Consider the following 18,484-nt stretch of genomic DNA (forward strand, 5'->3'; position numbering starts at 1 on the left):
GCCCTCGAGAGCCGAACGCTGATTGGTCGGCTGAGCCACCGGTAGCCAATCATATGAAGTGGTGCATCCGAAGCAGGCTGTGACGTCTAGCCTGATTGGCTGACGGTGGACACTGAGGGATGGGATGCCTCACACAGCGGGGGGGGGGAGACAGAGGTGCAAATTTGACCTTTAACTGGATGTGCAAACTTCGGGGTATCTTTCGCCACCAGTTTCTTTGCGCGTATTAAGAAAAGAGTGGTTTGTGACGAGATGAATCTTATGATATAAAAGAAAACGCCAAAGCTACTGCAGGAAAAATGTTTCAGCAAAATCTGTCTATTGGTTTTCGCCATTAGCAGGCCAAACCGCTGACCTTACGTCAAATCAATTAGCAAAAGAACCTTCAAAAAGCCTCTATGAAATTTGTTTTCTGCGACGCTCTAGCTCTTGGTTTACGAATTATACGACGATAAGTTGAAACCTGTTAAATCAGGAAAATTTAACGTCAAACCTAAATTTACCTTTGGTGGCATCCATGCAGGGACCTGAGGGAAGACGTGATTGATAAATTATTTAAATGGTTTGGAAAAATAGCGATTAATGTTGATAATAGCTGTTTTCACGACGGGCTACCTGGCGAATGCACAAAATTTGACCAAATCTGCACCAAATGTCTTTTACAACAAATAGGTATCTTCATATCATAAATTTATTTCAGTGTTTTAATAACCAAAAAAATGTCTGATAATTCAAAGAAATAAGGTCTATAAGCATCTGTGCAACCCAAACTGACAACTTTTAAGTAACAAAATAAACCTAATTTGACCAAATCTGCACCAAATCTCCACCTAATCTGTACCAAATGTGTACCAGATGGCCGTCGTGAAAACGGCTTTCGTTTACTTTTACCTGATCTGTGATTGCATAGCTGACCTCGAGACCAATTAAGTCAGGTTTCCTGCCACAGTTATCACTGGTCAGTGGTCGGAAATGCCGTTTATCTTCTAAACGTTTATTGTCTAGAAATGTGTTTTGATGTGAAGCTGGTATGTTTTTCTCATAATCGTGTTTTTCTTGTTTAGGCGTGCAAATCATCTATTATTTGAACTTAAATGGCTAACCTAAAACTATAATCTTAAACCTTATGATCTTATACCTTATCGTCGAAAAAATAAACTGATAATGAACGCTTCATACCGAACATGACCTGGGAGGTATAATGTAGGGTCACGAGAGCGATTTTACAAATCAATATTTATTAGACACCTAAAAGACATAAAAACGGCGATGCTCTAAGGTTTTGAATAAAAAAACTTTCTTAAAGAAGGGTTTCTTTATCTTAGCCCATTTGCCTGTAAAAGCAAGGTCGAAAGAGCGAATTTTTTTCTGCTTCAAATACAGTAAAATTCAGTGGTCTTTAAATGCATCCTGTTACGCATAACCAGTACATATGTATATGGAAGTTTTCCAATATGCTTGCTCAGTCAATGTGGCTAGAGCGAGTAGATGCTTTTTAAATGAAATCATTGTTTTCTTATTGAATGAAAAGTAATACATTTCATTGCTCTTTTGCTTTTTTGAAATTGCGTCTCTAAGATTCTACACTAAAAATTGTGCTCGATTCCTTAAATAAGTTATCGTGTAGAGCGTGAAGCTACTCAGTCGCAACCCTTTCCGTTGCCCGATTCAGTGGAGCATAACTTGGAGTCTTAACTAGTGGCTCGGCCTTATAATAATCTGTCTGGTATTCTGCTTTGGTCCGGATTGTGCCACTATTTTATTCTTTGGGAGTTCATACACATTATTATGAGTAGAATGATTAGGCCCCGGGACGAAATACAGCTGAAACGACACAGAGCTGTGGCAGAAACAGACGAATATCATAGGTATATTTTATTTAACACATTGTTGCTGCATCGGTTTACAAAGTGAAGGGCATCCACAAATGAAACAACAATAATACCCATCTATAACAGATAAACGGCTATCTGTAGCCCGTTGTTCATTACATAAATGCTTGGAGTATATATAGTTTTAAGTTTTAACATCAGCAGATAAATAGTAAATTTTGTACCTCGTGTTTACTGACAATTTTAAAAGTTGAAGACTGCTCGAAAAACTGAATGCCCAGCCTCTATAGAAAACAATTGCACATAAACATAGCCGTACCTACGAAGAAACGCGCCCTTACTCCTCACAGAAACACCATAATTAATTTGACAAATACAACTTGCGGTCAGCCGCCCGTCAGTAGCACATAAGTTACACCCAAACACACTCAATCCTAGCGTTGGCCTATGCGGGTGACATTGGTCTCTTCTCGTCTATGGTCAGCAGGGGTCTATTATTTGCCGCTGATCCGGCGGATGGCCATGTCGAATTTGTCCGTCTCGTGGGCTCTCCGCAGCGCCTGCAGACAGCCTTTGAAGTACTCGGTGGTGAAGCACTCGGACCTGAAACGAACACGGCGCTGAGTTCAACCGTTCTGCGGTCGTTTGTTTGTCGCAACAACGCCTTTTACGTGATAAAATCGGCTGTGAGGCGAGTCGGAAGAACTGAGAACAGTGTATGAATAAGAGATAAGTATTTATCTTCATTTTGGCAAAAGTTATCTTCTATATTTCATATCGCCTCCAAAGAACATTTTAGATACTGTGGCATCCAAATGTAAACCATCCGAGTTCCGACTCCTACAAACTTATTTCATTCCGATAGCAACTTTAGCACCGTTCACAATCAACTCTGACGTCACTACAGGGTGTCCCAGAATTACCCGGACATTTATTTTCTGGCTAAAAGTACGACTGCGCTCGCTTCTAATGATATACAAGCATCATACTTTTATAAGATATCCCTTAGCTATCGAGATTGAGGACTGTGTGCTTTTGGTGGCCGGTAACGACTCGAATCAATTTTTATCCAGAGTCAAGTAAGAGTAGTCCTTTTCCGTTTTCAGCTTAAGCCATTAATAGGCAACCATGGTGAATCAACTCCCGTTCTCAACTTTGTAAACGGACTTTCGGCATGGTTTTTGCTGGAGAGCTTCAGCAGCTCATCTGCAAGCAGTTAGGATTGAGCAAAGCGCAATTATATCAGCTAACGAAGCCAGAGAGAGCAAGAGATAAACCTGATTGACAAGCTTGGGCTCGGCCAAAAAGGGCCATGCACCAGTTGTCAAACAAGTGGTTGCTTGTCATAGACAACAAACGTCACCGATCTAGCTAAAAACTAGCTAAACAATAGATCAGGATTATCTACAAAACATCAGTCTACTTTGCACCACTATCTTCGACAAAATTTTGGAATTTGGGGTCCTTCTCCAGAAAAATATGCGAACACTACGGGAAAAGCAGCGCAAATCACTACAATTCATTCCAAAAACATAACATATACAGCAAAACAGTATATTGAGGCACACTTTGTGGTCTAACGAAGGTATTATGTCATTTGAACCGCCCGAAAAAGGCTTGTGTGAACGTCAGATGGCTACAACGCCCCAACAGCAGAGACGGCCAGGCACCCGTCGAAAATCAAATTGTGAGACATTTTGAGCCACCGTGCACTCATTGGGCTTGATATGATGGCCCAAAGACAACCGTTAGCGCAGGGTACTACTGCGGTAATATTCTATACCAGTGCGAAAACTGGATGCCGTGAACCAAATGGCCATGAACGTGTTTGTTTTGGAAACCAAATCTGTTGGAAGTCAAAGGTTGCGCAATGTTCAGACATGGAGCTTCTCCACCCCAGATGTACCTAAAAAAAACGCAGCAAAAGTGGCGTAGGCAGAAATTTTTATTTTGGGGGATAATACCTTATGGCCTGGGAACACTTTGATGTCAAGTTTACCTTATATGATCGTATTATCCTCCGGCAAGAGGTCAAAGAAAACAGGCCTACACCCAGTTTCGGGAGACCCGTAAAACAACTGAGACCAGCAATGGCTGGCATTTTCCCTCATTGTCGGCTGATCTTGTAACAAGCGTATCTATTGCATGTGCTATTTCACAGCCACCCTAGTTGACTATATAGGACGGTAAAAAGAAAAAAGCGCAATCATGTTTGCCTTATTTTATACGCTAATTAACAATGTCCGGGTAATTATGGGACACCCTGTACATAGTACATACGACGTCACTCTGAGGACCATGTCATACGCACCGGCAGAGGCCATGCAGCTCGGGCTCCTGATAGAGTCCGTAGCACTCCTTGCAGACGGCGTTCAGCTCGTGAAAGGTGACCTTGTCAAACACTCCGCGACACTGCAGGCCGAGGAAGGAGCGCTTGTTCTGCAGTGGGTGACCGAGCTCCGGGTCAGCTTCCATCAGCTGCGCCCGGCCGCCGGCTGGGAGGGTGACGAGAAGCGCGACAGCGGCCACGACGAGCGTCGGAACGTAGGTGTGTGAGAGCAGCATCCTGGGGGCGGGGGCGGGCGTCAGGGGCGCTCAGAAGAGGGGGGCGGGGGGTCACACGGTACAAGTCGGACCCGATACAGTTCGGCAGCGTGTTGCAAAGTAGATGCATCAAAATGTGTCGTTGGAACTTTATATCTTGCTTGGTAATAGGTACGTTACAGAATCCGGAATATGGATGAATAATGAGTGTGACATGTGAAAACCGAGACGACCAGTTGCAGGCCCAGTACCTACCTATACCTACCTTTGATATCAGTTATCACACTCCGATTTGTGGATCTGGAAAGGTGGCATAAATACCTACTTATACTTTTGGGATATAAGTTTCATCATTACTTTGGAGTTTGCTTCCTTCTGTGAAGTTAATTCAGGACAACTTTTTATGATAAAAATTGATAGGTTTGATGGCTCATGTTTACGTTATGTTTTACAGGCCTCGTTTCTTCGCCAATCGGTGGGCAGATGGCGCACCGCCGCTCCTTGGGTGCAGGCCTAGCTTACCGTAGATGTCGCTGTCAACCCGCTCTCGGTCAAACTGCGTTCCCTGTCCTCGCCTCATATTCCACCTCACCATGGTATTCGGGACGGAGTGCATTTGTAATGGCGATTCCGTTCCATTACGTGCCAATTACATCAGGAGCCCTGCTATTCTTTGACACCTCATCGATGGTTATCAGAAAGCCTTTTCAAAACTGCCGTCTTTATGAGGTTTTCTTTAATGTCCACTTACATTCGACAACAAAAGCCACTTCACGCAATGGATAGATTTTTCCGTCCTCTCACGCAGACCAGCCTATCGACACTTTTTGTTTGCTATGAACTGCTCGGATTGATCGCTATCTCACTGCAGACAGCCGGTGAAAAGTCAAATATAATAAAAGTACACCTCGCTGGGGCATACTGTTTGGATGACTGGGTTATTCAGTGAGAGTTATTTAGTTGTGTGTCAGATAATGAAGATTGATTTAAAAACTTTAATGGAAGCTAATCAAAGCGTCGACTCCTGAATTCTGGAGCCGCCTCTGAGTCCTTCTCTAAACACAAAACTGGACAGGACCGACTATCTCTATGCCAGCTCGGTATTAAATACAAACAAAACTGGTCTGCTGAAGCCAACTGAAGCGACTACCTCAACACGCCGCCCGTCAATTCTGGTTTAGAGATGACAGTCTTGTCTGTATAAATATTTGGGCCGCACAGTGCAGTTTCTACTTTCTAGCCATTGTTTCATAATATCCCATCAGATTTATCACTGGATTACGCGCAATGCGTGGGAGCTATCGAGTGACACGTAACTTTTAAAGCCTTTTTTTAACGTCTAAAAGATATCCAATGATTTGTCAAACCTCAAACGTTGCTTGTTCAATTCATTCAGCCATTCGATATAAATGTGGAACAAGAGATTCAGTATATTTGATCTAAATAACTAGATAATTTTCATCTAAGTTACAGTTAAACTAGGGGAGAGTGGGGCAAAGCGGCCACCCGGGGCAAAGCGGCCACCCATCGTTTTAGCCCTCCACATCTGGCGTCAGTTCCAATTTATGGTTTCTAATTATACTTCTCTTCGCGGCCGTTCGAATGAGCCAGACCGTGGTTTCACGCCCATCACCATTGTTCTGTGGAAAACAGAAAAGCATTTCTTGCCAGGTTACCAACTATGTTTACAGTTTTTAAATGTTATTTTATTCAATAACCATTTGGAATTTTTATAAGCGTTCTTGTCCATGCATTGTGTGGTTATCGTACATGACTCCTACCATTTTTAATGCTTTTTGCTCCACTTATAGCTGAGCTGGAATATTTTTGCCTGGGACGGTATGCGCGGGGCAAAGTGGCCAGCCCCCAATTGGCCATAACTTGTTTCCATCTGGATAAAAACACTATTTATATTCAAATGTGTCGTCAGGCATTCAGTTTGGCCATTTTTCGGTTACAAGAGTTACCAAATAATGCAGTTAAATGTTTTTCCATGAAAATCCTTTATTTGTTTATCTACAGGTGGGAAGATTTAAACATCCATCCTCGGTTAAACTTTGTCACCATCAAATACCCTAGTCATATATGAGGCAACTATTCATTTTCTCATATCGGGACTTCAGAAGTCGCCGGTGGCCGCTTTGCCTCAGGGATGGGGCAAAGTGGCCAATATGCTATAGGTTTAAAGTTTTGTCAATATCTCCCATATGTGAACGCCTTTGGAAATGAAACGCAGTTGGAATAAAAGGCAATTTAATAGAGATCACATTGGTATAGAAAGAATCTTTCCAAGTTAAGAAATCAAGCGTCGGCATCGTAATAAGCGTTAGGGTGGCCGCTTTGCCCCACTCTCCCCTACATTTCATAAGAAAACACCTCAAACTATGTCCTGACATTCTTCAAAAGACACGAAAATGACATTCACCGAAAGAAAAGTCATTTTCGTGTGAAAAGTGTAACACCGCTATATGGTAGGTAATTACCAATGGGACGTCATGACGGTATGTGATAAAACAATGAAATCGCTTGTATGTTGAATTAAATATCTTAGTTAAACGCCTCGCTCACCGTTCTGACGTTTCAGTTAAATATGAAATATTATATTTCTAAGGGCCGGTTCGTAAACTCACCTTAAACTGTGAGACTGTATGGGGTAGGCTTGAAGTCTGATCCTCTCCCAAGCAGTTCAGCAGGAAGCTCTCGAAGACCTCTCGAAGCTCCCCGCTGCTTTCTTGCAGCTCGCTCGAACGGTGGGACTGTGTGTGTGCCATTTGATACGGCGCCCGAGGCACTTATATACACCTGCGCCCCGGCACTGAAGCCCACTCGAAGCTGGTGCGCGGATACTTCCAACCGTTTCCCTGCATCCCGGAGGGACTTGAGATGCATTCGTGTCATCAATACATAAATTGAGATTTTGATCACCGAGTCATAGGGTTGCACACTTATACGGTGAAATAAACGTTTATCAATGAATATCAACTCGGAGTGTTGCGACGCAGACGATTGCTACGCTGTTTTGACACTTCTTTTGGATTTGGTTGCTAGTTGAGCTGGTTTGACATTCATGGGCTATTGGGCTCATATGCACTCTGCAGTCATTAGGATATTTTAGCTGCTACTGGAGCAGTTTTCCTCTATACCTATCCTCGTACCTACTTTGTACAAAACTCAGACCAATTGCATCACCACTGGGCACTGGGTTATGTATGCACACTATTTGTTTCAATTCGAAAAAGACATTCGTTTTAAGCGATGGGTTATCTGCAGGCTCCAAATCTGCCACGGCGAATTTATTAAAGGTTACCAATGCCTTGATAGCGCCCGGGGGGGAGGGGTCTCCACCAACTTCGCCATGGGGGACAATGGACGTAGGTATTTGGCCAAACCCGATTATATAAAATAAAACTAAGATAGCTATAACGCCGCGAAAAAGCAATAACTCGCATATAAGATTTTTTCGGAATTAAAAAGCTGATTTTTCGATCAGGTCATTGCTGAGGAGTCTGAGGTCACTGGAGGTCACCGAAGACAAAATTATCAGAAAAAAAAATCCCCGATTTGACAACTTTTCACAAATCGGCGAACAACTCATGAACCAAATGAGGTAATGTTTGCTGCTGTTTTTTATGTTTCTGTAAATATCTTGTGGGTTAGACATATCTGTTCAAAACCAGGAGGCACTTGCACTTTTCTACCATTTGTGTAAAGGTGAGGTCACATATCTGCCCTGACCCCAAGTTACAGACATGGACAATACGAGATAAAAAAATTAGTTGGTATTGCTATCCTCATACTGTTCACCGACTTTCCAAATTTTTGAACATAAACTGTAGGAATAACAGAATCTTTTTAGAGGCATGGCCACTTAACTTGGCCTGGTGACCTGATCTTAGGTGGCTTGAGTTTTAAGTTTATAGACATGATGCAAACCCGATGCATGATTAACTTTTCCAGGTTTTGCGGCTCAGCGCGCCGGAGTTTTTTTCTTACATACGCAAAAAAGGCTGGAGAATATGGCCAAAACGCCCCCTTCCCCGGACGCTGAAGCAGTGTCGAGTCCGCTGGTTCTGCCATCGGCCTGCGCAGGGTGTCGCCGTCCGACACCCTGATCCCCACCGAGACGGAGGTTAACATCATAGGCGGCGGAACGGGGGGGGGGGGCACCGGGGCACCGTGCCCCCTTGATTTTGCCATTTTAACGTTAGCCCTATAGGCATTGTATGGAAAGAATGAGACCAAAAGTCGGCAGTGCCCCCCCCCGCCTAATTGAAGGTGTTCCGCCGCTACTGGTTAACCCGGCACCGCCTGGGCTATTTCCGTACCCACGACAGCCTGGGGGGGGGGGTCGGATCCGACCCCCCCCCCTGTTATCTCGAGAACCAATGGTCGTATCGAGCCCCGCGAGGCGGCGTTCGAAAGGTCTCTACGAGACCTTCCCAAAGCACTCTTAAGATTTTAAGATTGAGGTCATGTTTCGGGTCAAGGTCAGGTCAAAGGTCAAATTCAGGGGTTTTGCATGAATCGGCTTACGGACAGCGGAATCGATAGCTGCTGCTCGAAACTCACCAAAAATGACCTCAAAGGCCTAGTGAAGGTACCATGTGCGTATAGGGGTCATACTAGGTACAGGTCAAGGTCAGGTCAGGTCACGAAAGGTCACGGTTTTCACTTTCTGCTACATGGGCGTGCGACACATGTTTTATGGCTTATTTTTCACGCCGAATCCGATGGTAATGGTTATATGTGACCCCAAGTCACTGTGCTGGTGATAAGTGTGCATTGAAAGCATAAAAAATCGTTTATACTATGCATAACTAAACGAGGGCTAAGAAAAAAGGTCAATTTTTCAACTTTTTATTTTTGACATAAAAATGCACTTTTCTAGACGAACTTTGTCCCAGGAATCTAGTGGTGCCATTTGTTTTCACATGCGATGTTCAGAAGTGCCTCTAATTCACGAAAATGCTTATGACGTCACCATGCCCTATGCATGTTGGAGCTATTTTTTACAATTTGGGGGTCAAAAAATCAAGATAGAAAGTTGAAATGTGGGGTATCTAATTTTCTAATAGAGCTCTATAACATATATTCCGGTTTTTTGGAAATTCCCAAAATTTTGGATTTTATTAGCTGTTTTCCAAAAAATATAGTTTTTTGAATTTTTAGGGGTGAAAAACGCATTTTATGGAAAATCCGAGATAGCCATTTTAAAGAACTCGTTAAACTGCGTCTTTTGATGTCCTTAATTTGCAATTTGCTTCAAACCCTGATTTTTGGCGATTTTTTAAACATTTACCACTTTTTGACTAAAAACGCCATGTAGTTACATCACTAAAATCGATATATCTCAAAATTTTTTGGAAATTTTTTCTTAAAAATTGCACAGGAGACGTCAAATTGATGGGGGAGAAGGTATGACAAGTTTCAAGTAGATAGCGAAAGTGGTTCATGAGTTATTCAAGAAAAACGGAGGGGGGGTCGGATCCGACCCCCCCCCCAGGCGGTCGCGGGTTAACATGTCGCATAATTAGCAACATCTGCTAATAGAGTAGCTCCGGGTAATAGTCCATTTAATTACGTCTCCAAATCTCTGCAACATTTTTCATTATTCTCGAGATTCAAAGATCTCGGAACTTTTTAGATACCATCTCAGGATTGCTTATATAAGAGTATGATATCTATAATAACACACCAGGATGCAGCCCATAAAACTGAAACTGAGGATGTCTTATTTATGTCTATATCAATTACACCAATGGAGCATGGCTGGATGTTCTCAGCATTCTAAGCCATGTGTGTTACCTAAAGATTCGCCGCAGGCAATGGCCCCGTCCCCCAAGGCAGCCTTCTATGTGATTGGGCTGCATTATTCTATGAAGATATACCTATCTACCAAGCTTCAATTTCATTTCCTTATGCAACAATGCCATCAATCAAATATATACTGTGGCAATATGTAGGGTAGACCGGGGCAAGTCGCCCCGCCGAGGTAAAACGCCTCGCCGATGTTTCTCGGAACTGGCAGAGTTCTGGGGAAAACATCCTCTCTTCTATAAAACGTGCACTATATGATCATTATATGAGCAGACTGGAAAGAAATTGTGATGACTCTTTCGGGAGACATAGCCAAAAATGTGTTTTTTGAGTGATTTTTATGTTTTGTTGTCAGATTATGCATCATGGCGTTCTTTTATGGGCCACATCAGGTTCACGACTTTTATGTATTTTGAACAACTATTGTCTAACGCTTATCATGCCGGGTTGGTTCGTGTTCAATTATGTCTTGCTGGAGTGCAAAGCGTTGTTCTCTGACCCAACTACGTGATGGGGTAAAACGCCCCAGTAGGTCGCGGGGCAAAAAGCCCATGGGGCGTTTTACCTCATGTGTTGTTCGGGCTACCCACTTTCTAATGTTCGGTAGCTGGCGAACAGTAAGTTTCTATGCCTTTATGTGTATTTTTCCCAGCAACTGGATGGCAAAGGAAGTATTCTGTAAACATTTGCATTGCAATTTGCAATAATTTATTATTTGGTCTTATGAGGCAGGTGAAAACCTGCTCATACAATAGTGTCATAGCTGAACACCTGACAGGATGGAAAGTGGTAACTTCAGCGCCGTGCCCTCAGAGGTGTAACGGACCTCTCACATAAGATTTAGCCAACTACCACGTTAAATCTGTAATCTAAAGCTACTTGCCCCATGCCGTGGGGCGTTTTGCCCTGGGGTTGGGGCAAAATGCCCCATTTGCAGTTGCTTCACAAATCACTTCCTAGCTTGGAGTCCGATCACAAGTGAATGAATTTGAGGGGTGCAATTTAAAGTAAAATGTCCAAAGAACGCATTGAGCACAAATTTGGCCTTCCAGGTGATTTGGGACAAAATTTATGCGGCAAAATGAATTATCTGGGGCGTCTTGCCCCAGGCTACCCTACATGAAATTAGTGCATAACGGTTCCATTTCGTTTATTACGGAGTGAGCGAAGCGAGCGGAGTCTCATACTGAATTAAGGGAAAATCCTGAGTATGAGCGGCCGGCCGTGGGGACGCTCTTCAAAAGCTAATATCTTAGGAACGGGACATCCGATTGACAAGCGGTCTTCTTTACTGAATGTCACTTGGACGTAAAAGTTCTGTGGTGTGATGGCCACCATGCGTTCTTGCCAACCACCGCACGTGGCGCGTGGTAAAGTTGGACATTTTTTTAAGAACCCCCAAAATTGCAACCTCAATAACGGCACAACGGTTGGGCCGATTGAATTGAAACTCGGTACACAGTTAGGTCTCCATCAGACAATTCATCTGCATGTGTTAAGGTTGGGGTGCTACAGCACGTGCGCACGTGCAGGGGGCGCTCCCAGATCTCGAGAACGGCTGGGCCGATTGCGCTCAAATTTGGTACACGGTTGGGGACCAGTTAGTAGGGTGCCGTGCAAAAGTCAGTTTGGACCCCGCTTGCACGTGCGCACGTGCAGTGTGCCGCTTCCAGATCTCGAGAACGGCTAGGCCGATTGCGCTGAAATTTGGCACATCGCTAAAGACCGGTTAGTAGGGTGCAGTGCACTAGTTAGTTGGAGGTACCCCCTCGCAATTTCGCATGTGCGAGGCCCATCGTCTCGCTCGCTCCGTTGGTCGCCCAAAAGGCGTTTTACTGGTTCTACATTTAGTAAATGTCTACATTTTCGGGGTAACACCGCCCATTGGGTAACACCGCCCAAGCTCATCAGGTAACGAAATTTGCAGGTTGTTGAACTATTAATTTTTTTTTAAAGAACATTAATTTTTTTGAACTATTTAATGGCAGCACGACAAAAATGGCGCCCGAGCATTGAGCAAAAGCACGAAATGTTTGGATAGGTCCTAATTATAGCAAAAAATACTACTTCAGGACTATGGTCTATCGAATAAGACAAGTTTTCTGCTGCTAAATATGGCAGAAAAAGTATAAAACGTATTCACGAAACGTAAACTTCGGAATTTCTCGCAAATCACCTAAAACAATGCGGTGCACTGCCCATACCTGCACTTCTGTTGAAGTCACGCTGCCAAAAGACAGTCAGCTGTCACCCTAGACCTTTTCATATTTCTGATATCAGGGTAAGCGGTGTTCCCCAAAGGGCGGTGTTCCCCCGTCTTCCCCTAGAATATTTCTTTCTTTCTGGCCCTTCAGCTTTCTTAGGATCACAAACAATCCGCTTTGTGTAATGCTCAATTGACGTGCGTCCACGAACCGCCCCGATCCGCTCTGAGCTGGAGGGAGTATACGGGGCTCAATACCGTCAGCGACCACTTCTGCTGGAGCCGCCGTGGGGACAGGATGTCGGTGGGAAACGGTCGGAATGGGTCACCGGACGGAGCTCTGCCAGCCGGTGGTGGTCCGACAGAGCTGCTGCCGGGTCCGACAGACCTGCTGCCGGGGGGTCCAGTGGACCTCCTCTCCGACGACCTGCCGCCCGGCCTGGTGCCCAACCTATCCTCGGAGTGTCTGCTCAAGATCGCCGAGTTCCTCGAGTGTCACGAGCGGCGGGGCGCGGCGGACCACTCGGAGCTGGTCTGCACACCGCACTCGGGTCAGGAGGGCGGCATCAGCACGCGGTCGGCGCACGCCATCTTTGTGGCAGTCATCGCCGTCACGGTAGCGCTGACGGTAGTGCTGAACTCGGCCGTCATCGTCACCATCGCCGTCAACCGGCGGCTGCACACGCTGGTCAACTACCTGGTGTCGCTGCTGTGCGCCAACCAGCTCGCCTGGATCGTGTTCCCGATAGCCGAGTCCAGCCTCAACGTGCACCTGTACGACAGCTTGTGCCTGCTACGGTACATAGTCATGCAAAGCACCACCTCGATGAACTTTGGCTTGATCGTGACCATCACACTGCTGCGCTACCTTATCGTGGTGAGGAACCACAGCTACCCGGGCGGAAAGCAGAACATGCTCGTGTTCACCGTTCTTGCCGGCCTTCCGTGCACGTTCCGCTGGCTTCTGTTCAGGGCCGACGACAACGGACGGTGCGGCACCCTCTTCGCTTCCACCCCGGAAGGCTATGACATCAACCAGCCGGCCGAACGTCACGAGCCGCTGCGCACCTTCATCATCATCCTGATCGAGTACATCATCGGCCTGACCATCGTCGGCTTCTGCTACTACAAGATCCTGGCCAAGGCTCTGGCCAGTCGGCGGCGTCTGCGGCGGCACTCGAACCGCAGCCAGGGTCACCCTCGTATGTCCGTCAGAGCTCTGATCGCCGTGACTTGGCGCCGCGCCACGGGTCGGGTCACGATCGGGACTGGTGGGGAAGAGGACGCTGCGGCGGCGTCATCCGCGACCGCCGGAGCAGGCCAGAGCGCGAGACCAACCAAGGAGGTAGTCCTGGCGCCCAAGGAGCTGGAGCTCGCCAGCGCCTCCTTCGCGGTGCCGCTGGCAGCCAACAGCTCGCTGACACGACCACGCTCGCCAGCGGCCATACCCAGCGTGATGACCACCGCCCTGACACCGGCTACGATCTCTATGGTCAGCCTGGGGACCTCTGCTACCTCTGGCTTTGGTCCTTCCCGAGCCCCCACCTCAGCCGCCACCCCTGAGAGTATGGCAGACACCACTCAAAGACGACGGACCATTCTCCCTGCAGAGCAGCGCCCGCCGGTCCGGCAGACGGGCAGAATTGACGTCGTGGCTACCGTATCCACCGTCATCTTTCTACTGACATTCTTTATGTCTTTTACGCCATATGTGGCAATAGTGCATTATGAGAAGTCCATCGTTCTTGATTGTTTACTGATGCCCAAGAAACGCATCTATCTGTTTCTGTGTTTAGTAATAAGTGGAGGAATTAACGCTATCTTTAACCCGCTTGTTTGTGTCGTTTTTAGTCGTGGTTTTCGCGACACTTTTCAGCAAACGTGCACAAATTTTAACCGTCGTGTTAAACAGTGTTGTGGTTATTAAAATAAATGCTTAGACTTTCCCCTAACTGCGTAGGTGTCATGAATCTATCGAATAGTTAGTATGTTAATTATGTATTGTGTGTTTCATGTTGTGTTACATTTAATATTTACTAGGAGAGGCCTAAGCTGTTTTTTCAGGCTGTTAAGACAAAGACTCGATCGATTTTACGCAAAGATGTTATAAAACTTTGATACGCATAGAAAGGCACTTATTATTTTGTAGCAAGGTAAAAGAGAAAGGGAGGGCGTGGTAAGCACTGCTGCATCGTTGCGGATAATCAAACACCGCTGTCCACTGTTGTTCAGCTGGTTTAGCAGAAGAGAGAGAACAATTTGCGGCTGTAATGACTCGATAGTAGAACTTGTGATACAGGGGAGCTTGAGAGTCGTTGAAGAGATCCCGAGAGGGATCTTCAGAGAGAGGTCCAGATATGGATGAGATCCTGAGATAGATGTTGAGATCCACCTGAGGGAGATGTAGGTATAGATCCTCCTTGCGTACACATGGGAGAGATGTAGATCCAGCTGAGGAAGATGTAAGTCTAGAATGATCCACCTTGCATACAAATACATCTGATGGAAGATGCTTTTTAATTTAGAGGCTTGATGATTCTGTTCATTGTATAGACCATGATGCACGAGATGCTTCTTCACTGCTCGGATTAGGGATAGAGGGATCCGATCAGCTGGGTTTGCGGCACAGTTGGGCAGGTGAAGGACAGGGCATTCGAAGTCCCGATGACCACTGCCAAACTTATGGGTGGTAATTACATTGATTAATTGAATGTGATCATTCGTCCAGTCACCCATTCCTATATCACTGGCCTCCCCATTACGAAAATTGCCCACTTAATTCGTATTAGCGTTGCTATAGTTTAGTTGCCCTCGAGGGTTGCTAGCTCGACTGCCGTAACCGAATTCTACGCAATTCCTATCGGCCTTATTCTAAGATTCATCCTTCAACATTCTCACACCCTTGCTCGCGTTGGGTGAAGTTGGGGAAAAGTGCTGAATGGGGATGGCGGGCCTGGTGAGGGGGGGGGGGGGTAGTGAATAATGAGAGGGGAGGAGAGCGCAGCAGCAGCGCTCCGCTCAGCTGTGCGTCACCCGGTAGCAGCGATGGGTGTGTGAATGGAGGGCTAGGCCTGTGACCGGACTGCGAGGGGGGGGGGGGGGACTGCCGGACCGAGCCGTGCCGAAAAGATATTACGTTAAATGTTCAAGATGTAGCGTGCTACAATTTGCAGTGACTAAGTAGTTCCTTCTCGGAATATGCAATAAGAAAGACAATGACAAGGGCTGCTCATTGGAACGTAAAACAAACGCCACCTCGGCCCTCCCGGCTCGATGCGTTATAACACGATCGAACCACCGTAAACATATATACGGACTTGTCGGCGCCAGGGCGGCGAACGGTCCTGACACGGGTCAACAGGTACATTTGGCCTGAAACGGTCACTCTCCAGACGGACAGATAACTTATCGGTATGTGCATGCTTACCTTCATGTGATGGTGACACTGACAACACATGAACAGGAAGACGTGAATTTCCGGCAAGATGAGCAGAATTTTCATTCGCCATGAGGCATAGTCCTATTTAGCTATTAGCACCTATAGGACACTATAGGTGATAACTCGTGCTTTCGGTAAATAATGGGCTTGTACATAAATGCCGTACCTACATGGATCAGAACCTGTATGAATCAGAGATGACGTGTTAGACTCAAATATAATGCTTAATTAACTAAATTTAGTGCATTTAAGATCAGTGACCACACTCCGCATTTTTATGTAAAATACGTGTAAATGCTAGTGATGCCAAAGCATTAACTTCCCCAAAACATGCATCGTTCAGAACTACCAGCCGATAGCGGTTCGTATGGTAGTACCATTCGGAATTACAATCAACAGTTTTAAATACGGCTTCAAATGTCTCAAATCGGTTCGAAAATGCCGGGAAAATTGTGTAGCTTGACCACAAATAACATGAACTAAATAGATAAATGAGCAAGAGCGTAAGCTAATAATAAGAGAGTACCTAATCTTCTCGATATAATTATTGTAATCGTTTATTAATATAGTGGACGCTGGGCTGCTGCTATGCTACGCATTCAACGTGTATGTACATTGATTTTCCCGATTGTCCGGTCAACTAGGGCTGACAGTACCCACTAACCAATTTATGTTAGAGTACCTACCTAATCAACATGATAGCCCGCTTTTATTACATTTAGATGCCCTTACGGAACATCTTATTCGCATTTTGCGTGGGTAGCTGCAGTTTTTTTCCTGTATACATGTATAAATGACGACTCGTCATATCCCTATCCAGGATCAGGAGGTCACGAAGTGATTGCTTGTATTTTTACTGCAATTGTGTTTGGACCTTAACCCGCGCCGTGCTGGGGGGGGGGGGCGTTTTTACGCCCCCCCTCAGGTTTTTCGCAAATATCTCAAAAACGACGGCGCGCAGCGCCGCCGTTTTTGGTACAGGTGTTCCTACATCATTTCCGCACATGTTGTGAAAATTTCAGACCTAGGCCGTTCAAGGTCAGGTCACCAGGTCACGTCAAGTGACCTTACCTCAGAAAAAGTTCAAAGGCTCGCTATAGCTACACCGACTGAACGATCACTTTGAAACTTTCAGCGATTGATATGAGTAACAGTATGTATAAAATGTATATCTCGGATTTTTGATATCTGTGACCTAAGGTCAGGTCAATTTTGCGACCTCTCCATTATAAGTCAATGGGAGAAAATTGAAATGCGCCTCTTTTGGACGAATATCGTTCAAAACGCTCTCAAACATCGGTTCATAGGTAAACATGACACACTGAATAGGAAAAAATGCACCTGTGACCCCTCTGTGTGCCCCTGAGGTCATCTCAGGTCATGAACGGTCGCCAGCAGTTTTTTGGCTATAACTTTTGATAGAGACGTGCTAGAGCGGTGAAAACACGTCAGATGTGTTCAGCTCGACGATACGGATCGACTGATATGCAACATGACCCTTTTCGGTCAGGTCATGACCTTGACCTGAGGTCAAATTTTCAAAATGACCTTTCAAGGTCAACGAATAGTTCATTCGACGCGTCTCGACGAGAGAAACACGATGCTGGCAAAAGTAATGTCATGGCGCTTATGAGTCAAAAGTTATTGACGAAAAAACGTTTTTCGTAAAAACGGCTATTTTTGGAGTTTTTGCCCTCTGGAGGCTAAACCGTTGACCTGAGGTCAAATCTGAGAACATTACTCAGAAAGGTCTGTAAAAGGGCTATCGAATGCGCTTTTCCGCGGCGCTGTAGCTCTATCGGTTCCCGAGATAGCCGTTGGCAGTTTCCAAAATGTTGAAATAGTCAACATTTTACCTTTGGTGACCTCTGGTGACCTGACCTTTGACCTGACCCAAAAAATGACCGAAGTGTTTTCGTCCTTATTTTTGACGCTCTTTCGATTGCCGCTTACCGCGTGTCGCTACGTGGCCCAGGAGCCGAGTTAGACGGGGGGGGCGTGAAAACGCCCCCCCCCCCCCCAGCACTCGGCGGAAAGTTCAGGCCACCAGCACGGCGCGGGTTAATGCAAAGGATTGGTGGTACGAGACAATCTGTGTAATGGAAAATAAATAAAGGAGATCTGCAGAGCCCCCCTTCAAGTCAAAAGCAGGGTCGAGTGTACATAAGTACAGGTCTCGCGGGTTTTAGCGGTAGGTTTTGCACCTAGAAAATTTAGTGTATTTCTGGCTATATCTTCGTCGTCTTAAGCTTTTAAGTGTTGAAGATGCGATCGACTTGTTGGGTAACAAGCCGGCCATGATCGTGTAAAATGGCTTCATCGTACATCGATTAGTTTCTGAGATATAACCGGAAATGTAAAAGTGCAAAACCTACCGCTTAATCTCGCGAGACCTGTATGTACCTAATACCACAGCAGACATATCGGACTCAAACCGGCAGTCGAGAATCGATTGTTTATAAAGTGAATACGAATAGATCCGTATATTTTTTGCAAGTCACAAACAAATAGAAATAGCTTTCGTTAAGAGAATCGTTCGCTCAGTGTGATAACGCCCGAGGCCAACGGAGGACACAGAGGTGGCGTAAGCCCCGAGCCCCACAGGTGAACAGGACGAATAGCGCTCTGTCACCTGGGCTGAGCGCATCC

The 18,484-nt window shown here is 45.6% G+C and overlaps 1 protein-coding gene across 1 annotated transcript; it reads right to left on the reverse strand.

Annotated features, from left to right (window-relative positions):
- Nucleotides 1-1,862: 1,862 nt before the first annotated feature.
- Nucleotides 1,863-7,253, reverse strand: LOC122388505 (ion transport peptide-like). The gene is made up of 3 exons (XM_043379661.1): nucleotides 7,007-7,253; nucleotides 4,144-4,398; nucleotides 1,863-2,435 (listed from the first exon to the last, which is right to left on the reverse strand). The coding sequence occupies exons 2-3, from the start codon at nucleotides 4,395-4,397 to the stop codon at nucleotides 2,327-2,329; spliced, it is 363 nt and encodes a 120-aa protein (XP_043235596.1). The 5' UTR covers nucleotide 4,398; nucleotides 7,007-7,253; the 3' UTR covers nucleotides 1,863-2,326.
- Between the last annotated feature and the right edge of the window lie 11,231 nt (nucleotides 7,254-18,484).

This window comes from Amphibalanus amphitrite, unplaced genomic scaffold (assembly GCF_019059575.1).
Source record: "Amphibalanus amphitrite isolate SeventyFive unplaced genomic scaffold, NRLGWU_Aamphi_draft 000325F_arrow, whole genome shotgun sequence".
In the NCBI taxonomy this organism is placed as follows: Eukaryota; Metazoa; Arthropoda; class Thecostraca; order Balanomorpha; family Balanidae; genus Amphibalanus; species Amphibalanus amphitrite.